Raw genomic sequence first — 25,481 nt, 5'->3', positions numbered from 1 at the left:
GAATATCTTTGAAAGTCCATTATTCTGCCTACCATTAAGAAGGAACCACTGATAACATCTTGAGACCATTTAAACCAGTTGTATCCAGTCACAAGTGACTTTGCTGCCCCTGGGGTACATTTGGTAGTGGCTAGAGACATTTTTTGGTTGTCATAACTAGGAGAGGACTGCTAGTTGTCATAATCAGGAGAGAACTGGACATCTAGTTGGTAGAGGCCAGGGATTCTGCTAAATATCCTATAATACACAGAATAGCACCCACAACAAAAAATTATATAGCACAAAAATATCAACAGTGATTGACTCAAGAAACCTGGATTTAAAGCATAAGATTCCTTGAAATCTAAGACAGGAAGGTTACAATGCAATGGAAGTCAGTTTTAGAATTTAGACTTACATAGAAAAGTCTGCAAAATCACATACAAGCTCCATTACTCTAAGTTTTTGACAATCTTATAGGGTAAATAAGTGATGAATAATACTTTGTAGCATTTTGATCCCCTCCTTAAGTTGTTATTTCTTAAGTGGTATTTGTTTTATTTTAGGTCTGGTGTAATCTTTCATACTGACACATTACACATATGGGCAAGTTAATTTAAAGTATACATAAACATCAGTTTATGTACATCATAAATATTTAAATCCTAGATGCTCAGATTTAAAATATGTAACACCAAACAGATTTGAAACAGCCTTCTGCAACATTTCACTTCTGTCTTGGTATGGCTTGACTTCTATTCCTTGACTTCAAAGGATCAAAAAGAAAACTACATTTGCTGTGACATTCCCTTCTACTGGGAGAAAAGTTCGCATTGGGGCCATCTTTCACTTATGGAAGCACCATGAGTATCAATACTTACTTTTCCCATTCTCAAGAATTTTTGAGCTCAGGATTGAACCCACTCAGTCTCTTAAAGTGCCCTATAGACTTGCTGGTAAGATATTATAGATTTTTTCAACATCTTTCTATTCATATTTTTCTTTTCTTTCTTTCTTTCCTTTTTCTTTCTTTCTTTCTTTTTTCTTTTTTTTTGGTGGGGGGGATGGATTCTCGGTCTGTTGCCTAGGCTGGAGTGAGTGGCATGATCTCAGCTCACAGCAATCTCTGCCTCTCAGGCTCAAGCAATTCTCCTGCCTCAGCCTCCCTAGTAACTGGGATTATAGACGTGTGCCACCAAATCCAGCTAATTTTTGTATTTTTAGTAGAGACCAGGTTTCACCATGCTGGCCGGGCTGGTCTCCAACTCCTGACCTCAAGTGAGCCACCCACCTCAGCCTCCCAAAGTGCTGGGATTGCAGGTGTGAACCACCATGCTCAGCTTTCATATTTCCCTTTCTTACTCTTGTCATTCTACTTTAATACTTGCTTTTGTCTAAGATTTCCTCTAGGGTTTTCCTAGTTTGCAACAACTTCTAAAATAAATAGTTGTATTTTCTGTGGCAGAAAAGATCTCCTAACCAGCAAAAGACTGTGTGTGTGTGTGTGTGTGTGTGTGTGTGTGTGTGTGTACGCATGCGTGAGTATGAAGAGTTTATCCATGAGAGTGTGTGTCATCTTATTTATTCTCCTAGGAAGAATAGTAACTACCAATGTGAATAAGTATTCTAATGGCTTGTGAACCAACAGAATGAAGAAAAATACACAGCTATATAGCAACCTTGTTTACCACAGAAGTTATTTCTATTGTATACATTCCTCTGCCAAGATACAGTTCTGCAAGGTGTTTTACATTTGGTTTGATTTCTAAGCTACAATTAAAGGATACAGGTTAAATACATTTTAGAGAGTTGAGACTTGCCAAACATTATTTAAAAACCGTATCTCTAAACAGTAAATCACATTTAAGATTCCAGATTCTGAATGTCACATTGCTCCTTGGGAGGAGAAACCTGCTTAGATCTCAGAGGCAAAATCACTTGTCGTTTATAAAAATGCACCTACCTAGTCAAAAAATCCAGCTCCTTTGAAAATAAAATTCAAGGAAAAGAAGACAAAAAGGAAAAAACAGTGAGAGAAGAGAGAATCTATAGATTAACATACTGAAGAGTCATGTCAAGTGCATTAGAGACAGAGGAATTAACCCTTAGTAGTCAATACGTAAGTGGAAGTTGCTCAAAGCAGGACAGCCTGAGCATTTAATAGGGTAGCTGGTAGAGAGAGAAAGCATAGGAGGATTTGGGGAGGAAGTAAATGTTAACTTTGACAACTTGAGCACATGCTGACTTTTGCACATGACCATGGACATCTTCCAGCCAAGGTACCAACCTGTGCAGCCATTTCCCTGGGAATAAAGAAGCTGTTTTTGAGACAAACTTGGAAGGAGAAAGTGCATCTTACATTGAGCAGCAAATGGCTAACATCTAAATCAAGTCTCCCTCAAGTTCCCCACATCACATCTCAAGATGTCTGGCCATTGCACTTGTGACCCAGAGCACCCCCCCCCAAAAAAAAAAAAAACAAAAAAACCATCAAAAAGCAATACAAAAAAAGCAAAGGGCACAGACACAGAACATTAGACTACAACTTAGAATTGCCAGATATTTTCCCATCATTCTTTTGCAAAGTTCAGTGAATAACAAAAATCCACGTAAAGAATATCCAAGGCTGGGTGCAGTGGCTCATTCCTGTAAATCTCAGCACTTTTGGAGGATTGCTTGATCTCAGCAGTTCAAGACCAAGCCTGGGAAACATAGTGACACCCCTCCTCTACAAAAAAATTGTTAAAAGCCTAGCCAGAAGTAGTGGCAGGTGCCTATAGTCCCAGCTACCCAGGAGGCTCAGGCAGGAGGATGCCTTGAGCCTAGGAGATCAGGAGATCAAGGTTACGGTGAGCTGTGATGACAACATTATATTCCAACCTGGGTGAGAGAGCAAGACTCTGCCAAAAAAAAGAATATCCAGCAGAAAATGCTTAAAATTATTTGGGACAGTTTATTTCTTATAAGACACACAGACGTTAGAAAGGAGGTTTAGAATCTCTTGTTAAAGGGCAGAAGCATTGTGTTCATATCCCAGGGTGCTGCCCTTAGCTACCACCTTTCTTCTTCTTGAAGAAAGAACAAATACTCCCATTTTCAATGCACTCTAATTGATAGGATTTCTATAGCTCCATACACTTTCCTGTTTTCTGCTCTTATTTTTTTTTTCCCTTCTAATCACTGATGTCTTAAGTTCAGCCCTTAAACTTCTCTTCTTTTGAGAACTCAAATACTCCCAAGGCTTCCACTATCACTCCTAAACTGACAGATCCCAAATCCAAATTCCAGCTTTTTAAACCTCATCGCTACCTCCCTGCTGTCTATCCTCATGTGGCTGTTACCCACGGCTTAGACCAAACATATCCACATCCACCTCATAACCTCTCTATTTCTGTGTGGGCTGCCACCATTCTTTTTAGTTCCCTTGGGTTTTAAAACTTGGCATCATTCTCGACTCATTCATTTTATTTAGCAAGTCAGTTCTATTGAGTCACCCAATTCTCCCTTCCATTATTTCAATAGCACTCTTATCTCACCACAGGCCAACCTTTTTTGCTAACCCCTAGAGTTCAGCAGCAGCCCTCACCTGCCTGTCCTCCTTTTCACTCAATCCATCCAACTTCACATTCCCAGAATCACCTTTCACCTTTGACCTGATCACTCCCCTGTTCAAAAACATCTGTTTCTCCTGTATTACAATATCAAGGATAAACATGGAGTTTCAAGGTTCTCCATAATGCACTCTTCCAACAAGCAGGCATTCTTACTACTTCTCAACAACATAGTTTTATTTCTGTTGTGTTTGGAATTCCTTCTTCTGCACCTCCACATCTCAATTCTAGCCCCATTTCAAGGTTCCCCCCAAATGTTAATTTCTATGCCTATATTTACAGGCCTACATCTGACTCCCTTCTTCTCACTCACCCAGTGATGTGCGCTGAGAAATTTAACACAATATATGATGCTTACCGTTTCATATGTGTTCATTTTCTTTCTCCAACTACATGGCAAGCTCCATACAAATAGAGATACAATTTTCTATTACCCTGCCATACAGCCCAGGGCTGAAAACAGTGATATATTTTTCAGAGTAGACAAGTTAATTAATCTACTACTTAAATACATTTTTATTTTCCTTGATTATAGAGCCAGACACATAAATAAAAGAGCCAGACACATAAATAAAATGAATAAAAGTATAAACAAAGCAAATGAAGATGAGCACTTAATTTTAAATGTTATACATCAGCTGCATAACTATTACATGTAAAAACCATTTCTTACCTGATTTTATGCAGTCTGATGACTTGCAAATACCATCTAGGAAAAGGAGGAAATATGCATAAACATTGGCAACACATATTTTTAACTTTCTACTTATCTTTTGTTCTTTCAAAAACTGCCAATTAAATAAGCAGTCCTTAAAGCAAAAACTAAAAACTGAATATTATATGTCATTATCAGTGGTTAGAGAAAATATAGAAAATAAAGTAGGTAAAATCTAAATTTAAAACTTTGATTATGAAGAAAAATGTGTTATTATATCTTCTCTACTAACTAAGTCCTAGGCATATTAAATTGAAATAATCAGTTGTTTTTGCTTGGTAATTTTTTTTTTTTTTTTTTTTTGAGACGGAGTTTCGCTCTTGTTACACAGGCTGGAGTACAATGGTGTGATCTCGGCTCACCGCAACCTCCGCCTCCTGGGTTCAGGCAATTCTCCTGCCTCAGCCTCCTGAGTAGCTGGGATTATAGGCACGCGCCACCATGCCCAGCTAATTTTTTGTATTTTTAGTAGAGACGGGGTTTCACCATGTTGACCACGTTGGTCTCGATCTCTTGACCTTGTGATCCACCCGCCTCGGCCTCTCAAAGTGCTGGGATTACAGGCTTGAGCCACCAAGCCCGGCCTTTTTTTTTTTTTTTTTTGCCATTAAACAACCAATCTTTTTTAATCTTTGTTGTAAAAAACTTTCAAGACTCGAATTAAATTTGTTAAATTCCTTTGAAGACCTTTAGAATTTCAATGACACAACAAAAATTGACTAATGACTATTACTAAAGCTGGCCACAAAATTGTGTATATTTTAATCAAATAAAAACTATACATCAGATTCCTCATAAGTAAGCATGAGTGCCCTAAATATACTTGCAACTAATAACTTAGCTCAACATAAAAGGTATTGTACTTCAGAGTTAATTGGTTTGACATACTCATGTTACATTCTATGAATGAATCTCTTTGTCAGTCTTTAAATGCCTCTATCCTTAACACATGCATTCATGTATTAGATAGATGGTAAAAGCATGGAGGAAGATTTCCTTCTCTTTTGCATTTATGGATGCACAGGTGTGGGAGTAACTTACCATCGTAGGTTGCATAGAGCGCGATCATTGTCACAGCTATGATGGTGAGGAGCAAGACAAGGACCGAGAGGCTGATCTCTAGTGGGGTCCATCGCTGTTTCTTCTTTGGCTTTGGAGTGTTGATATCAGTTATATCCATCTGACTTTCTGATCTGCCCATCACCTAAAATCTGCAAAAAATGAAAATACTGATAATTAAAAACACATAGATAAAAAAGAAAACGTTCAAATGCCTAATATGGCTGGATAAAAGTAAAAGATTCAGTTATTTTAAATTAGAAATACATTTTTGCTGTTGAGAAGTCAAAATTGTGTTGCTGAAAGCGAAGAATATAGAGCCAAATGAATTTGACAGGTCTCAGTCACAATCTTTTGGATTTTTTTTTTTTTTGGTATATCACTGGAAATCTCAGCAAAATTAGACAGTGAGACTTGGTTGAACACTCAAGTAGGATTGCTTCAGCAGTTTATAAGCAAATAATTGCTCTACCATCATTAAGAAAGTTTTAACCTCACCCTTTTGAACTCTGGACTAACAACAATGGTTAATTTTATATCTTGCTCCAGTGGCTTTTTTTTATGAGCTCAAAAATCAATGACTAATACCTTGAGGTTTTGACTAAGTAATCATTTGAAATACTAATATAGATAAACAGCAAAAGGAATGAAAACATGAGGTAGTTTATTTTAGTCATAAAAACAACTTTTATTTTTACAGTTCAAAATTACTGATATAAGTATCTATTAACTGGTTAGATAACACGCTGAAAATGGTCACACATCCTGAATATCCAACTTAACCACACCCAATCCCATTTAAGAGGGGAGTAAGGGAGACAAGTAAACAAAAGAATGCAAAATATTACAAAGTTGATACTTGTCGTCCTGTATAAAGCAGGGTGTGCAAAACATACCTGTATTCTTTTTTTTTTTTTTTTTTTTTTTTTTTAGATGGAGTCTCGCCCTGTCACCCAGGCTGGAGTACAGTGGCACACAATCTTGGCTCACTGCAGCCTCCGCCTCCCAGGTTCAAGTGATTCTCCTGCCTCAGCCTCCCAAGTAGCTGGGACTACAGGCACTACCATGCCTGGCTATTTTTTGTATTTTCAGGAGTGACAGGGTGTTGACCAGGATCGTCTCTATCTCCTGACCTTGTGATCGGCCCGCATAGGCCTCCTAAAGAGCTGGGATTACAGGCATGAGCCACTGCACCAAGCAACATACCTGGATTCTTAAAAATCTTTCATCTCAACTAGAGATGTGTTAAAAAGTTTTAGCCTAAAAGTGGAAACTGACACAGAATAGCATAATTAGGAAACTAGGGCACAGAGAAGTCAGGCAAGTGCTCAAGACTATACAACTAGTCAATATTCTTTGTAAAGAACACATTTGGTCACTGTTCAAAATAAAGCTGTATCATCATGCAGTAAAGGCTAATTTAGATCTTATTGTAGAAATTTAGGGGGAAAATTAAGGAGATATAAGCCTAAATATTAAATTTCATCAGGGGCCTAGTGATATTTTATCAATCAGTCCCCAAGGATTAGAGCACAGAATTTCTATTTTTCTGCATGACTGTATAAAAGAACACCTTAAATTAACAGATTAGCTGTTTATAGCTCAATACAAATTACTCTTAGAATTTGGTTCTTGGATGAAGTGATGGCTCAGAAATGCTCTTATAGTTAAAGATCTTTATTGAATACACACAATTCCCTAAGGGTGTGTTTTATGGAAACTGAGGCATAGGAGAAAGAAGAAACATTTTACAGTTGAAGTGTGGTCTGGGAGACCCAGCAGAAAACTAGAAAATTAACCTTCCCAGTGAATTATTAATAAGTGCACCACAATTAGACCTTAAAGTTCTGGATACAAAGTCTGAAACATACTGTCTGCTTGATTACATGAGGCTATAAGCAAGGACAGACTATCAAATAAAAATATTTTATTAGACAATGAAAACGCTGTCTGCTCAATAAAAGCGGAATGTAATGTACCTGAATGTTAAAATGTCTTGCTTAATGGTTATGTAAGCCATGCTGGCTTAGTCTCACCACCCCTGGGGTTATGATATGGAATTGCATTGATTGTAGTCCTATTTTAATAGTTTATTGGTTGGGCAAAGAAAAGATGGGAACAAATTAAATAATACTCTGGACACCTTACAGAGAGATAAACAATAATAATTCTCTCAGTCTCCCCATGTTTCTTGATTGTCCTAAAGAACATCTGAATGTTAAACACATTTGCTCAAGTATTTCCCTTTCCTGAATATTCTTCCCCCCTGCTTTAGTAATATTTCAGAAGACAATGTAGAGAAATGTTTATCGGTAAAAAATGCCCCTTTTTTTTTTAAAGTTCTTCCTTAGAAATGGCAGTCAGTGTCTCTGTAAAGTAAAGCGAAGAGGTGAACCAAGCAGCCTCAGGGTTAAATTACAGGTGCTTTGTGGCAACTCCATGCCTTGTTGCATAGTAAAGCTAGTGAGTAGGCATTTCCTTCTCTCTTTTGAGTTTATCTTCCCTTGGCTTCTCCTTCTTACCCTTGAGACTGGGGTACTGAAATAGCTGGGCTCTTAATGGTTCAGCACCTAAGTCTGCAGAATCAGTTCCAGAGAAATGAAGACAGTGACATGAGCTGCATTAAAACAATATAATCTTTGAATCACCTGCAAAGTCTTCCTCCATCTCCCCCTCTTGTAAATACTCTGTAAATTCGTCAAGGAAGTCTTTTGCTCCTAAGTAGCATTTTTTCAAAAGCATTGGAGAAAAGCAGAAAAGATGCAAGTTTAACCTCCAAATTAACTTTGTCATTCATTTCCAGTTAATTCTGGAAGGTTCAGTATTTTTCTTTAAGAAATCAGGGGACAGTATCTGGAATCTCACTGTGGAACATATCACTAACCCCCAGATATCTGAATATCCAACTTAACCACACCCAGTCCCATTTAAGAGAGGAGTAAGGGGATAAGTATACAAAAGAATACAAATAAAAAGTTGATACTCGTAATCCCATATAAAGCAGGGTATGCAAAAACATACCTGTATTCTTAAAATATTTCGCCTCAGCTGAAGATGTGTTAAAAAGTTTAAAAGGAAAGGTGGACACTACCACAGAAGAGAATAGAGAATTAGGAGGTCTAAGATAACAAGAACCCTGCAAACTTCAGCTTGACAACATTATCAACAGATTAAATTACTATTTTGTTTAAGTATAAACTGAATTCAAAGCAATGTAAAGCAGCAATTCTTACACCAGTTGAGCATACGCATAACTATATCAGATAGTCAAAGCAGAAAACCTGGATAACCGATGTGTTAAAAAGGAATTGTACTTACAGACTTACAGACTTAGTCTTAGCTAAGCAATTTTCATCTTCATAGCACATTATTAACTTATGACTGTAGGTCCCTGAAGCTGTGCTTTGCAATTACAGTTTGCATTATGGAAACTGAGGCAAGAGAAGACGGAGAAACAGTTTCCATATTTAGACTGTGTCTGCAGAAGCTGAGGACAGAAGTACTCAGGATCAATCATCTTCTTGTTTCCTAGACATTAATTAGGTGTTTCCCGGCCTCAAATACCGAGTTCTGGTTACAAAGTGCAAACCACATCACTCCCCTGGGTAGTGCTGCTCTACAACCGAAGACACAGCTTTAAGTCCAAGAAACTACCAGACAATATTTGAAAGTGCTGGAACCCACAAAAATGCCGGGGAATGAAGCTACCCGCCTTCAGACAGTCGATTTGCCGATGAGCAGCTTCCAAACGCTGACGCTGCAAATCAGGTACTAGTTTTCAGTTTAATAAAATTGCCATTTGAATCATACATGGGGGAGGAATCGACTTGATCAAGAGGCTAAAGAAGGATATTTGGTTGCAATTACTCTTATTTTCAAACAGTACTAAGTAAGAAGTCTTAAACTTTCATCTACAAAAGAACACCTCCACCCGCACCGACCAACCCTTGTGCGATTTAAGCATAAATTATATAATAGGAAATCAGGTTTAAAGCAAGATGAAGAGGTGGGATAATGAAAAGATCTTCCAGTTAAGAAAAGTAAAAATAGAAAAGTGAGTTACAAATGAGAAAATCCTACATAAACCAAATGAAAACAAACCTTGCTTTTTAAAAAGAAAAAAAAAAATCAGTGTCTGTACAGCAGAACGGCAAATTCCCAGCCCCCAAATCAGCCCCGGTGCAATCTGGTAGCGCGGATCTCGGTAACAAAACAAAACTCCCCGAGGCAGAGGCCGCAGGGAACTATGAAAATGAACCTTAAGAGCCAACCTGACGTGACTCCCAGAGCCCTCCTCAGGTCACCCCCGGCCCCCCTCCCTCCCCTCACTCCTCAGGTCCCAGCAGCGGCTCTTTCCCAGGGCACGCCTCCTCCGCCCGCGGCCCGCGGGGTCTGGGGCGCTCGGCTGGCGCCGGACCTCAGCGGCGGACCCTGCTCCGCGCACCTCGCGGCGGCCGCTCCCCTCGGCCGGCTCTGCCCTCCCCGTGCCCGTCCCACGGGCTCCCAGCGCCCTGGGCGCTCGCGCCCTTTGGACCCTTCTCCCTCTGCTCGCTCTCCCGGGACTCACCAGAGGGATTCGAGGGAGAAGTTGGAGGCTGCGGAGCCGACACATCCCGACCAATGAGCGCGCGGGGCCGGGTGGCCGCGGCGGGCAGGCGGGCGGGCGAGCGGGCGGCCGGGGAGCCCCGGTCGGCGCGGGCTCCGGGCTGAGGCCGGACTTGGGGGAGGTTCCGGACCCGCCTCCGCCCGGGCATCCCTCCGACCCGCACCAGCAGAGACTCACCGTGACCTCTCAGCAGATCCCGCACCAGGACTTGGGCGGCCGCTCCAGCCGGCGCTCGGTCCAGCTTCGCCACTTGCTCATCTCCGCGTCCCGCGCGTCTCGGCGCTCTCACCACCCCGCCCGCCTCGCCGCTGCAGGACCAGCGAGAGGAGCAGTTCCCTGGGTGACCTGAAGGCTTCCGCTAGGTCTCCCAAATCCAGTCACTTCGCGTGAGGGGGCCGGGGCGACGGGGGGCGGGCGGTGGCAAGGAGAATGTCCTATCCTCCCCACACCCCACCGCTCCATTCCCAAAAGGGCTTTGCTACACATTCTTGGAATTGCTTAGCTTCGGGGCTTTCAAGAAAACAATACACTGGGATTCTCTGTGCTGGGGAGGGCTCCATCTCTCCCCTGCGGACCCGAGACTGTAATGCGTGCCTCTACTTTCACTCTTTCTTGCTCCCTTTCCTCCCGGAATCCAAGCATCCTTCCTTCTTCATTTAAATTTCCTCTCTCCCTCCCCGCCTCATTTTCTTTTTTCTTACTCTCTCTCCCCTTTTCCTTCTTTCCTTCCTTGCTCCTGCTTTCTTCAACCCTCTTCCCTCTTTCTTTCCTTTCTTTTTCTTGGTCGTAGCACTCTGATGTCAAGATGTGTACTGAAACTCTCCGCTCCCACCTCCTGACTCCAGGGAATCCTATAACGTGTGTATCTGGGAGGTTGAGGGTGGGGAGTGAGAAAGAGAGAAATAAACTAAAGTGTGCCTGCTCTACCTACCGAAATCAGCTGTAACGCGCCCAGGCCCTCAGCAGTTTCATGCAGCCAGGCAGCACACCACTTTCACTCAAGACACAGCGATTACCTCCTCAGAGGGGCAAATACAAACTAGGAAATACTTCTGGCACAAAGGCAGTTTCTTTGTAAAAGCTACCTTTAGCAGCTATAATTGCCAAGGAGCTCAGAGGAACTTTTTTTTTTTTTTGCTTCCAGTATACAAGTATCTTTAACACTGATCCCTTTTCTCTTTTGAATCACATGTAATTACACACACACACACACACACACACACACACACCCCTACACACTCACACTCCCCTGCGGAATTCATACTGAAATAAAAATGGGTTTGCAATAATCTGTTTTAAATATCAAAATGATTTACTGCTTGAGGGGAGTCCCCTTGCACTAAAAAAATTTACATCTTTTTCATAGCAGAGAAAGCTGGAAAGCAAGGAGAAAAGGTAGGTAGTTCACGCTAATAAGATAAGTGGAATACAATGGAGAGACATTTCCCTCAAAAGCGAACCAATCTTTAAATAATTAGGTTAATATGGAGAAAAATGTAGTGTGTAGACTTAACAAGTGCTATTCACGTCTGTATAATTTCCTCTTTATCTGTGCATCGTACAGACACTACTTAGTCCTCAAAACAATCCCAAAATATTGGTGTTTTTACTCCCACAAATGAGCATACGGAGCTTGACTAGCACCCTGGAAAGCATGTCAACTGGAATTTTTCTTTCTTTCTTTTTTTTTTTTTTTCTCAACAGTCTCTCTCTGTCACCCAGGTCAGAGTGCAGTGATCTCGGCTCACTGCAGCCTCTGCCTCCCAGGTTCAAGCGATTCTCTCGCCTCAGCCTCCCGAGGAGCTAAAACTACAGGCACGCACCAACATGACAGGCTAATTTTTGTATTTTTAGTAGAGACAGAGTTTCACCATGTTGGCCAGGCTGCTCTTGAACTCCTGAGCTCCAGTGACCAACCTGCCTCGGCCTCCCAAAGTGCGCCCGACCTCCACTGGAATTTGAATCCAGTTCATTTTACTCAAATGCTGAGATACCATTATCCTCATCTCACAGAGATGATTGATGTCTAGAAAGGGAATTTACTCACATTCATTTGGTGAGAAATCTAGATCTTCTAATACTTTACTGCTTAGTTTTTATTACTCCAGCTAAATTAGTAAAATGTTATTTCAGCCTTACAAGATCATCAATAAATAAAATTGAGTTTAAAAAAATCTTTCCTCTTTTTTACTGTAGTCTGTTATCAGTTTCTTCATATGGAGTCATGTCCATTTACAGTTTAATACAATTTCTTCTGATTAACACAATTGTTGTTGGGGATGTGTCTGGGACAAAGGCAGTTAAAATTTACATATCAACAGAATATGCAAATTAAGTTTACATGCCTAATCTTAACCTTTTCATTTAAACTTTTCAAGCTAGGTTATGTTTTTCAATTTGCACAAAAATTTTAAGTGTAATAGGAAAGTTTGCTTTGCCAGGTGATAGTTATACCTTTGCAGCTCAGGAATATCTTCATATTAGTAGAAATAGGACAGTTTGATTTATTTATAGTGCCTTTAAACATAGAGCTGAAAACTGAAAATATAATTGATTTAATTTTCTTAATTAAAGAGCTGTTAATGAAAACTTTTCAAACTTTTCAGTTATGAACATACGTCACCGATTTATTTCAATCTTGTTGCAAATGGGAAAAAAAAAGTCTCATAGGAAGCCATTCAAAGATTCACTCTTGGTGAGGGCTTTCTTTTTTTTTTTTGAAACAGAGTCTCACCTGTCGCCCAGTCTGGAGTGAAGTGGTGCAATCTCGGTTCACTGCTAAAACCTCCGGGTCCCAGTTCAAGTGATTCTCCTGCCTCAGCCTCCCAAGTAGCTGGGATTACAGGAATGTGCCACCATGCCCAGCTAATTTTTGTATTTTAGTTTCACCATGTTGGCCAGGCTAGTCTTGAACTCCTGACCTTGTGATCCACCCGCTTTGGCCTCTCAACGTGCTGGGAATACAGGTGTGGGCCACCGTGCCTGGTGGTGAGGGCATTTTAAAGGAAAAAAAGGGATTTACTTACAATGTACCGAAAGAGACAAATGCCTACTTAAAGTTATTTTTAGACTCTGACTTTGAGCTGATAGTTGACAATATAGGTTAGTAACTAGTTTCCCAGAACAACTCTTTTTTTGTTTTCTTTTTTCTTTTCTTTCTTTCTGGTTTTTTTAGATGAAGGTCTCACTGTGTTGCCCAGACTGGTCTCTAACTCTGGGCTCAAGCAATCCTCCCGCTTCAGCTTCCTGATAGCTTGAATTACAGGCTTGTACACCTGCCTTACAATATCTTGATTTCCTCCAAGTTCATTAGAAACTTAGGCTTTTTTTTTTTTAATCAAGAACACTAAATCTCCTCCCAGAAAGTTATGCAAGCTTGAAATAATTTTTTAAGGGATCTAATTAAGAGCCCCAAGTACTTACAGTAATTAAATCTAGAAAAGGGAGGCTGACTGAGGTGGTCCGAGATCACTCAGTTTGGCTACTTATAGGAATGGAAGAGAAAGTATCCTCCTGGTGATTATACATAATTTATTAAGAGTGGAATACATTGGTTCTAGCAATATGCAGAATAGATCCTTAAAAACTGCCACTTTATATGACACAAATGCTTGATAAATTATTTTTTAAGTCCTTTATAAATGTAATAGTGCATTTTTATATGCACCACTGAGCCAGTAGGCAAGTAAAGGAAAACCTTAGAAGCCAAAAACAAGGACAGCTGTCAGAGGCATTTGGACCAGAGCAACTCCATCTTGAGTAGGGGATAGGTAAAATAAGGCTGAGACTTGCTGGGCTGAATTCCTAGGAGGTAAGACATTCTTAATTATAGGATGAGACAGGAGGTTGGTTTGCACATGATAATTAGGTCACAAATAGGTGGACAATGTAAAGAAGCCAGCCAAAACCCACCAAAACCAATGAATATGACCACTGGTGGTCCTCACTGCTCATTATTTGTGAATTATAATATATTAGCATGCTAAAAGACACTACCACCAGTGCCATGACAGTTTACAAATGTCTTAGCAACATCCAAAAGTTACCCTATATAGTCTAAAAAGGGGAGGGACCCTCAGTTCAAGGAAATCTCTGCCCCTTTCCCTGAAAACTCATGCATAATCTACCCCTTGTTTGGCATATAATCAAGAAATAATTGTAAGGATACTCAGTGAAACCGCCTATGCTCCTACTTTGCCTGTAGAGTAGCCATTCTTTATTCCTTTACTTTCCTAATAAACTTGCTTTCACTTTATGGATTCATCCTGAATTCTTTCTTGCAAGAGGTTGAAGAATTCTCTCTTGGGGTCTGGATTAGGATCTCGTTTCCTGTAACACGACCAAAAAAAAAAAAATCAAGAAAGAAATGTGAGTACCAAAAACAGTAGCTGCCCTGGGGGTATCTATCCATTTCAAGAGGCCTCACCAGACTTAAGTGACTAGAGCTTTCACTTTAACAGGACTTGCAAGTGCCAAGGGACTTCATACAAAGCCTAGTCCAGAGCAAAGTGAAAAGATGGGCTAACAAAAAATGAAACACAGCCCCAACTCCCACTCCTCACCCCCACTCTCCCCCAAGAAACATAAATATATTTGCTTTCTTCAGTCATGACTCAGTTTGGTAAATTTACAACAAAATCGTTCTGTAAGAATTCATGATTGGGTCAGACTTTAGATGGATGTAGGGCTAGCATTTATACTAATTGCGTAGCCTGAGTATTTCCAAGTTAAAGATTTATGGTAAAGTAGTCACAGTTAGACTATCCCAAATAAAAATTGAAAAACCACCACTGACTCTAACCAAAGGAACTGCTTGAGAATGAATTTATGAAGCAAAATAAGTTTATGGAAAATCTACTATGCAAGAAATAATGATAAGCTAATAATATAGTAATAATATGAATAAATCTAAGCAAACATTAACAAAAATAAAATTATAGTGATAAAAAATATCAACTAAAAAACCAGACAACAGACAAGTGTAAGTCAGGAAAGTTTAATTAGAATTAAAGCAATCAAAAGTCTTGACTCAATCAGGCCTGGTGGTGTGCACCTATAGCCCCAGCTACTCAAGAAGCTGAGGCAGGAAAATCACTTGAGCCCAAGAATTGGAGACCGGCCTGAGTAACATAGTGAGACCCTGGCTAAATAAATAAAATGAAGTCCTTCCTTATGTTGTTGGAGAGGAAAATGATAGTGATTAATTGTATACTTTAGACTTTATTAGGTTAATTATGCATGTAAAAAGTATTACTAAAACCACTGAAAAGATAAAAATAGAGAGCATAAGGTCAAGTTTTGCAGAAAGAAAAAAAAAATAAACACAAGTCAATCTAAAGGATGACAAAAAGGAAAAAGTATTAGAGGAGAAAACATAGGAAGTATAACATAAAATGTTAGCAATAAATCAAAATATATTAATTGCAATAAATATAATTGGACTAAATTCTCCAGTTAGAAGACACAGATTGGCATAAAACAAACAAATAAACAAAATCCAGCTGTCTTCTGTATAAAAGAGACACACCTAAAACATAAGACTATAGAATAGTTGAAAGTAAAATAATGGAAAAAATATATCAAATGAATATAACAAGGATTGCTGTTATAGCAAGGTTGTAATAAGACTAAAATTTTACCAAAAAAAAAAGAAAGTAATCAATTCAGCAGCATGATAAAATTATAAGCTTGATTACATATAGTAGCATAAATTTTAAGTATATACTAGAAAAAATAAGAATTAAAAGGGTTAACTGATATTTCACCATATTAATGGGTGATTTTAATACACCTTTCACAATATTTGATAAATCAAGTGGATAACAATATTAAAAGATAATCTAATAGAATTATATAGAACATTTCACCCAAGAATTGGAGACTATACAAACAAATAATGGAACATTTACAAACATTGACTATAAGCCAAACTATAAAATAAGCCTCAGTGAATCTCAAAGACTTTTCATAACACATTTTTTGGAACTTAATATGATTAAATAAAAATAAATTAAAACCACATATACATCTAGAAATTGTTAGACAATGTACACAAACACCTTAAAATAACATGTAAATTGGCCAGGCATGGTGGCTCATGCCTGTAATCCCAGTTCTTTGGGAGGCCAAGGTGGGTGAATCACCTGAGGTCAGGAGTTCAAGATCCGCCTGGCCAACATGGAGAAACCCACCACCCTACTAAAAAGACAAAAATTTGACGGATATGGTGGTGCATGCCTGTAATCCCAGCTACTCAAGAGGCAGAGGCAGAAGAATTGCTTGAACCCGAGAAGTGGAGGTTGCAGTGAGCCGAGATCATACCACTGCACTCCAGCCTCGGCAACAGAGTGAGACTCTGTCTCAAGCAAAAACAAAAACAAAACAGATAAAGAGCAAATCATAATTGAAGTGAAAAAACCTAAAACTGAGTGACAATAAAAATATTTCTTGTCTATCATGTCAATTGACATCAATACATGTCAATTGAGGTATCTATCAATAGAAGGAAATTTGTAGCCTTAAATAATTTTATTTTAGGGAAAAATAGCTAAAAGTTAATGAGGTGAGCATATAACTTAGGAAGTTAGAAAAAGAAAACAACAAATCCTAAGACAGTAAACTGAAGTAGTACATAAAAACAACTAAAAAGTTTTCTTTTACCCTATTAAAATTAAATATGAGTTCAATAGTAATTATTATGTTAGAAAGTCTGGACAGTGTAGTTAGAAAAGAGAGAGAGGTCCAGGAGTGGTGGCTCACACCTGTAATCCTAGTACTTTGGGAGGTCGAGGCTGGTCGATCACCTGAGGTTGAGAGTTCCAGACCAGCCTGACCAACATGGAGAAACCCTGTCTCTACTAAAAATACAAACTTAGCTGGGCATGGTAGCTCATGCCTACAATCCCAACTATTTGGGAGGCTGAAGCAGGAGAATCACTTGAACCCAAGAGGTGGAGGCTGTTGCGGGCTGAGACCATGCCATTACACTCCAGCCTGGGCAACAAGAGCAAGATCCCATCTCAAAAGAAAAAAGAAAAAAGAGAGGAAAGGGAAAGAGAGATGAAGGGAAGTGAATAGAAAAGAAGAAAGAACTAATTAAATAATGACAAATTACCTCGTATGACCATCAATACTGAAAAACCAACATAATCTGCAAAATATTACTCCTATTTATGAGTAATATGATTGATATACGCTCAATATTAAAAAATTAATTGCATTTTTGTAAGAGAAAAAAATGAGAAAATGTAACCTTAAAAGACCCATCTACAGTCTGATAGATACACAGATAGATAGTCATTGATATAAATATAAATATATTAGATATATCCTAAAAATGGGGTTGTACAAAAAAGAAAGGGAAGAAACGAATATGTAACAGATACTTAAATCATCCTTAAAGCCTAAAACATTTATTTATTTATTTATTTATTTATTTATTTATTTTTTGAGACGGAGTTTCACTCTTGTTACCCAGGCTGGAGTGCAATGGCGCGATCTCGGCTCACCGCAACCTCCGCCTCCTGGGTTCAGGCAATTCTCCTGCCTCAGCCTCCTGAGTAGCTGGGATTACAGGCACGTGCCACCATGCCCAGCTAATTTTTTGTATTTTTAGTAGAGACGGGGTTTCACCATGTTGACCAGGATGGTCTCGATCTCTCGACCTCGTGATCCACCCTCCTCGGCCTCCCAAAGTGCTGGGATTACAGGCTTGAGCCACCGCGCCCGGCCTAAAGCCTAAAACATTTATTATCTGGCTTGATACAGAGCAAGTTTTGCTACCCTTGTGCTAGGCAATGCCCATACTTCTACTGAAAAGACAGCCAATAATTAGTTTTGCTCTTTACAAGGATGCTGTTTTTTTCTCTCTCTTTCTCTCTCTCTCTCTCTCTCTCTTTTCTGGCAGATTGTGCAAATTGATACTTTTAAAAAAATTTATGCCATTGTGTTTTATCATTACCCACTACTATTGTTTAAAACATTCTATTTCCAGCAAATTAATGTGATGTACAAGGCTTAATAGACTTCACCCACTGGCTAATGCCTAAATTGATATTCTCATTAGTGGTATATAAGAAGTCAGATGAGTAAGACTTGGTTTTATATTGGAGTTTTAACTGGCATTTACTTATTAATTAATGAGATTGTGCATCTACTGTGCTGTGGTCATTTCCATTTATTCTTCATTTTAATGCCTGTTTGTTCTTTAAAATGTGAAATCATTTTTTAGTTTGCAGGCTCTGAAATGGGCCACCGACCACTATTGGATCTGGCTGACTGGCTGTAGTGTGCAGATCCCTGGCTAGTAGATCCTCCAGAGATTATGTGATTCTACTGGGATATGTGCCTTTGGTTGACTTTTCTTTGACCAAGCTATTCCACAACTCAGAAAAAGTTGCCCTTGTTGGAAACTGGTTGTGATGAAAATTGACTAATTTAGGAATTTGTGAATTTGTAGGAGACATAACAATACAAATGATTCTTGCTTAAAACCATGCAAATAAACTTTTTCCAGCAGAGATCCTATTGATTTCCATGGAGATGGTAACTCTAAACATTACATTTTATAGGCTGATAAAAGTTTTGATAGGCCAACATAGTTTTTAAAAAACTAAACTTAGGTAAACCATTTTGGAAAACATTTATATTATCCAGAATTGTTAAAGAAGCATATGACCCAACAAATTTACCTTTAGCTACACAATCTTAGAAAAAAACCTACAGATATGCACAAGATTCTGAACTAGCACAGTCTGTCATAATTTTCAAAAAAGTAGAAACAACACAAAAGTTCATTGATAGGATAATGGATAGATAATTGTAATACATTCATAAAATAGAATACCACACAGAATACAAAATAACCGACTGCCCTAAACAAATCAACAAACCAACCAACTAAACAAATCAACTGCAGCTGAACTGCACAGAATACAAAATAACCAGTTGTAGCTAAACAAATGAGAAAAGTAATGTTGAATGAAAAAGCAAGCAAATTCTGTGAAGAACATTATAGATAAGAAGAAAACAGAAGATGTAATGATTATGTAATCAGGCAATCCACAGTTTAGTGGGTAAGAAAAATGCAAACAAGTATTTACAATAGATTTGCATGTGATGGAAAAGTGTTTACTCTTTTATGCATGGTGGGATTTTGTGCAATGGAACAATAAGGTCAGAGTGTCCTTTACGATGCTTATGTTGCATTGATGGGAATAAGGAGGATGGGAAAGGATAGAGGCAGGGAGATCTGTTAAACGCTGGGATGGTGATTCTTATGAGAGACGTTTTAAAAATAAATAAGTAATTTAAGGCAATTGGAGAGATTTTTGAGGTCAAATCCGTAGGACTTGGGACTTTTTCATATTAAAAGTAAAGAAGAAAGGATCTAGAATGACTCCTGCAGTATTGGGCAACTGAATAGATCTGTTACTTCACTGAGAAAGGGAACATTTGATAGTGGTGGTGGTGAGCTGTGGATGGGATGATGGATGTCTTGTTGAAATTGTCGCATTACTATCATAACAATGGGGTGTTTGCTGCTCCTGACGATTTGGTAAAACATCTATTTGTTACATGCCAAATACAATAATTAACTGTGATGATGGGATAAATAAGACTCAGAAATAGTATACCTTCAAATTTCATTCCAGAAAAAAATACCGTCTAATTACCAAATGATTATTTTGAAAACAATCACTCACTAAGCAGTTTTTCAATTGACTATAGCAGAGTGACTGAAAATTAAATTTCAAAACACGGAATTGGGGCTATTCCTTGGCTAAACTGTTCCATGTGCTGATACTGTGGAGCAGGAAAGTCCCTCCCAGACACACTGGATATGCCACTTGTATGAGGATGTGGCTAAGCTCAGTTACAGAGATACACTCCTCCCCTCATGTCCCCAAGATGATTGTGTGTTTCATCCCAGCAACACACTAAAATTCCTTTACTGGCACTACATAGAGAAAGGGGAAAGGAGAGTAGCTTCACAGCACAACTTGTGTGGACCCTTTTCATAAGCCTGGAACCAATTCTGGCCTGGAGGGAGGGCTGATTTTGAGCCCTTGGTATACCCATCACCACATACCAAGGAACATGTGCATCTGATTCACTCACATTAGACCTCTCTGATGCATTTCCTGTGGACAGCTGTGGCCCTGACTGTGGGGGCGACAGCAGGGTATTGAATACTACACAGCAGCAGCCACAGGAAAAAAACTCAAACACCCCAGATTTTTTCTCAGCTATTCAGTTTTGGCATGATATACCTTTAAATCTCTGGTTCTTTCTAACTCTGATGTTGAGGGCAGAGGTGCTGATTTCAAATAGTCAAAACTAGGACAAGCAAGACATGAAGAAATGTAGCTTCTAAGCAACTCCTGAGTGGGAAAGTTTGTGTCTTGAAATGATCATATTCCACATGTAATCAATCCCCAACTCCTCTTGGATCCATAATGTTTCCAGGGAAAGTGCCAGGTGAAATAGAAATATCTAAAATTTAGACTTTAATGTTCCATGCTTTATTTATTTATGCTTTATACCATAGCAATCCTTTTGCAAAGATAAAGCTTATCTTGAACCCCATCATTCTTAATCCTTTTCATTAGGTGGTCATTCTTACCACTGGCATTCTTACCAATTCAGATTATTGCATTTACCTATATTCTGTAAGTCCAAGCAAAAAGAACCCTTTAAAAAACTCATTCTGGTCTGTTCATGCAGATGTATGTACGTAGTGGCTTCTGGTGTATACTTTCATTATAACGTTTAAAATATCTCAATGCCAAGTCCTAAAGAAATGAACTGCTCCTTGTTACAAGATGCTATTAATGTAAGAAATCTTTTCAAGTATAGTGATTTGGGATGTTATTTCACAAAAGCTTATTCAATGCACATTAATGGACTGCAAATTTTAAAAAATAGGCCACAAAAAGAAATAAAAGTGTTAAGAGGGCCCATTTGACAAGTGCGATATTGTATACAGTTGAAAAATAGCTCCAAAAACATTAAACAATGCAGTCTGTCTTACTTTTGTCTCTATCACGCTAACTATATTGTTATAGGAGAGTTGTCTGTTTGCCTCGTCCACCTGTCTTATCTAGTGGTTATTGGTAGAGGCGGCAGTTACATTCCCAAGGGAAAACAATCTCTTCCTGTTCCCTGTGGTTATGCCAATTTCCTGTTGCTTCTGGAGCTGGGTAGGGAGGCAGTTCTCAATAAGGTCCTTCTGTTGATGTTGACCGATATCACATGGACAAAGGCGGGGGAGTCACATTCTTGTTGAGTACTAGGATATTAAAATAGCTGAAGGTTATGGAGCCTATTCATAGTCCATTAATCTGATGATTTTGCTTTCTATTCATTTAAAACCCAGTGCGTTTCTTTCTGCTAAGGAATTCAGGATGATATTAATTTCTTCAGTCACTATTTAAGTAGGTATTAAAAGAAAGAAGGGTTCTCCATAAAGTACAATGTTTCTCTTCCTATAATATCACCAATAACTTGCTAAGGCAGAATCTCACATTATAGCAAAGAATGATACTAATTATTATTTGAAGGTGTCTCAAAGAAAAAGGACCAGGTTAGTGCTCTTCAATTAACAAGATGTTCATTTTCCTTCCAAGCCAGTCACTAGTGAGCTCAGTCATCTGGGTCCTTAACAAACCTCTCCTAACTCCAAGTTGCCCCAAGCTGATCAATTCTTTCATCCCTCTTACTGAAAGCATCTTTAATTTTCTCCTTTATTTCTAGCCGCGTGACCTTTCTTAATCTTTAATACATCTATTTCTTTAATTTTCAGTTCTCTTAGCTTCTACAACATTGTGCTGATCTCTCCTTCCTCTTCGTCCTCCATTTGCTTACTAAATAAAGCATCTTTTCTTCTCCTTTCATCTCTCTCTTTCTACCATTTCTTGCTTGACTGCTTTTATCCATACTCATTATTTCAGCTTTAATCTCATGGCAGACAACTCCCAAACCCACAACAATTAGTCTAACATATTTCCCACTTTTCCTTTCATTTGTAGAAAGTTTCACAAACCCTTGCTCTTGTGAACCCATATACTTTATAGGCTCAGTGTTGCTCCAGTTCATCTAGGCTTGACACATCCCAGTGGCCTTTGATGACTCCTTTATTACTCCCCAACAAACAATGAATTTCCAAATCTTAACGTTTTTATCTCCACAGGATCCCTTGAATCCTTTTCCCTATGTTTTATTTCCAAAGCCAACATTAGCCAGCAGAAATTCTATTCTCTTATTTTTCCTGCATTATTATACTACTGTTTTGAGCATTACCCTTAAAAAGACACTATTTCATTTTTTCCTTATCTCAATTCATTGTTCACATTATTTCATGGTTGATTAAATAGAAACTCAGAATATTTTATTCACTCAGATGTTCAAAAACTTTCAATAACTCTCTAGGTGTGCAAAATTCTGTATTTTTAGATTTTATGCTTGCTAAGTCTAACTTAATAAAACTTGTGCTCCTTTAACACGTGCTAGGCCTGTTAGAATGGGAAAAGTAGAGAAACAAAAAAATGTAGCTGATACCATGACAACAGCGAGGCCCTGTCAGACTAGCCTAAAATATTCAAGTTTTGGGGGGAATGATTTTGGCTTCAGCAGCTTTATTAAGGCATAATTGATATAATAATAAACTGCACATATTTAAGTATATAATTTAATAAAATGTGACATTTATTTGTATATGCCCATGAAAGAGTCATCCAATCAAGATAATAAATTTATCCATCACCTTCCAAAAGTACCTTTTGTACCTTGGTACTCTCTCCCTGCTGCCCTTCCCCACATATCTCTTATCTCAGCCAACCATTGATTGCCTCTCTGTTACTAAATTGTTTGTATACTAGTTTGCATTTCCTAGAATTTTAAATAGATATAATTACACAGTATATATTCTTTTTCTTTGCCTTTTTACACTCAGCACAATTGTGCTGATATTCACCCACATAGTAGCTTTAGTTCATTCTTTTTTATTATTAAATAGTATTCCATTGAATTGATATACCTTAGTTTGTTTATCAATTCACTTGTTAGAAATTTGTATCATTTATAGCTTGGGGCTGTTACAAATAAAGCTGCTATGAAAATTCATTTTTAAGTATCTAAATGGACATATGCTTTCATTTTTCCTAGGTAAATATCTAGAAGTGCTATGGCTGAATCATATGGCATTAATGTTTAACTGTTTAACAAAGTACCAAACTATTTTCCAAAGTGGTTGTAGCATTTTTCTCACCAACATTGTATAAGCATTCCATTTGTCCCACATTCTTGTTAATATTTGGTATGGCCAAAATTTTTAGTTTTAGCCATTATAATTGGTGTTATGATAGTGTCTCATGGTTTTTAATTTGCATTTCCTTAATGACTAATGATGTTAAGCATCTTTTCATGTCTCTGTTTGTTATCCATATATCTCGTTTGGTGAAGTGTTCAAAAAGTATTTTAAAATAAAAATAAATGGCAAAGGTTAAATCTGTTATATAAATTTTTAAAACTTACAAAAATCTCTCTATTTTATCTACGAATGAGAGGTATTTTAAAATTATCTGTGTTTTCTTCCAAATAACTAAATTCTGGAAGAATCTTTTGGAAGCACAAGAAAAGCATAACTTTCTTCAACATTATATAGATCCAGAAAATGCATTATATGAGTCCAACCTAAATATTCTGCCTTATTACTCATGGTTCCTCTATTGTCTCTAAATCAGTGACTTCTAAAACATGCTACGAGTTCTACTGGTGGTAGATGAGATGGTTGTAGGGGTATACAGAGTTATTATATAAGGATAAATCTCACTATCAGAATGGTATTCTATTTTGACTTCTCCTAGATTCATTTACTTATATCAAGAAAAAAAGTCTCAACTTAGAAATTATGTTTGTGTAACACCTCTGTAGCAATAGCTGATCACATTTCTCGAGAGAGCAGTCCTTAGTCTTAGACCTTCAGCAGATGAGAGTACCAAACTAGAATTTTTTCTATTTTTTCATTGTATTTACTTTTATAGTAAGTGACTTAGATATTCAATCAGTGACAGCAATACAATGTCATTACAACATGTATCTTAGTTAAAGAAAATGAATTAATTGATAGAAAACACATTACATAAGTAATATTCAATTGATATTCAGATTCATCAAAGTTGTTACAATATACGCAAATGGCTGAATTTGGACAAAAAGTATTTAATGTTTAGCCCAATTACTTTTTTTTTTTAAGATGGAGTTTTGCTCTTGTTGCCCAGGCTGAAATGCAATGGCATAAACTCAGCTCACCACAACCTCCGCCTCACGGGTTCTAGCAACTCTCCTGCCTCAGCCTCCCTGGTAGCTCGGATTATGGGCATCTGCCACCACACCCAGCTAATTGTATTTTTTTTGGGTGGGGGGATGGAGTTTCGCTCTTGTTACCCAGGCTGGAGTGCAATGGTGCAATCTTGGCTCACCACAACCTCTGCCTCCTGGGTTCAGGCAATTCTCCTGCCTCAGCCTCCCAAGCTGGGATTACAGGCAGGCGCCACCACACCCAGCTAATTTTTGTATTTTTAGTAGAGATGGGGTTTCACCATGTTGACCAGGATGGTCTCGATCTCTTGACCTCATGATCCACCTGCCTCAGCCTCCCAAAGTGCTGGGATTACAGGCGTGAGCCACCGCGCCTGGCCAATTGTTTGTATTTTTAATAGAGATGGGATATTACTATGTTGGCCAGGCTGGTCTCAAATTCCTGGCCTCTGTTGATTAACCTGCCTCAGCCTCCCAAAATCCTGGGATTATAAGCATGAGCCACCATGCTCAGCTAGCCCAATTACTTTCACATTATACTCATTCCATGGAAAACTAGGATTTACAGGGAGATGCCTCAACTATTGGGTTGAGGAGAGGGCAATGAGTAGGCAAGGAGAGAGTGAGCAAATAAGTTTCAGGAAACCAGCCCTGGAATCAACCAGAGCAACTCATATTACTTATTTGTAGAAAACAGGAAACTTCAAAAAAAAATACAAAGAGGGCAATAATCATGCATATTCACATCATATTATTTCCTTTTATTGTATATTCTTTCAATCTTTTTCTAAGCTCATACACATTATTTTTAAAATTAGATTGTCATAATGTTACATACTTTAAAAAACTAATACTGTAAAATGCTAATTTTCTGTCATTAAATGCTCTTTAAAAATTAATTTTGGGGCTGTAGAATATTTATTTAAACTGTATTAATTTCACTTCCATATAAAATGAAAGTTGGACTAGACAACATCTAGATTAGCTTCTTTGTCTAACAGTCCTTTGCTCTGTTAAGTGAATAGCTAAACACTCCTGACTTACTTAAGTAATTAAATCCCTGTCTTATTCACCCTGAAAGACAGTTCATGGAATTCCCTGTGTGAGAAGAAGCTCCACTGCACAGCAACTACAAACAACTTAGAACATTACTGTGTATCTCTACAACTTGAGCCTGTATTTGAAACCACTG

At 38.3% G+C, this 25,481-nt stretch overlaps 1 protein-coding gene across 8 annotated transcripts in view; it reads right to left on the bottom strand.

Annotated features, from left to right (window-relative positions):
* MME (membrane metalloendopeptidase) overlaps positions 1-25,481 on the bottom strand; it is a 128,321-nt gene that overhangs the window by 77,984 nt on the left and 24,856 nt on the right. Inside the window, exons 1-3 of one of the 8 annotated variants that reach the window (XM_003925009.4) lie at positions 10,148-10,350; positions 5,347-5,516; positions 4,264-4,299 (exon numbers count right to left, since the gene is read on the bottom strand). In XM_003925009.4, coding sequence (XP_003925058.1) covers positions 4,264-4,299; positions 5,347-5,506 — 196 coding nt within the window. In that variant the 5' untranslated portion in view covers positions 5,507-5,516; positions 10,148-10,350. Of the gene's footprint in view, positions 1-4,263; positions 4,300-5,346; positions 5,517-5,631; positions 5,647-8,012; positions 8,091-8,682; positions 8,776-9,465; positions 9,645-9,931; positions 10,019-10,147; positions 10,351-25,481 lie in introns of those variants that run through there. The other 7 variants (XM_039480284.2, XM_039480283.2, XM_074405523.1 and 4 more) reach the window with 7 other exon arrangements.

This window comes from Saimiri boliviensis, chromosome 9, assembly GCF_048565385.1.
Source record: "Saimiri boliviensis isolate mSaiBol1 chromosome 9, mSaiBol1.pri, whole genome shotgun sequence".
Lineage (NCBI taxonomy): Eukaryota > Metazoa > Chordata > Mammalia > Primates > Cebidae > Saimiri > Saimiri boliviensis.
This window is presented reverse-complemented; position numbering and strand designations above follow the sequence as displayed.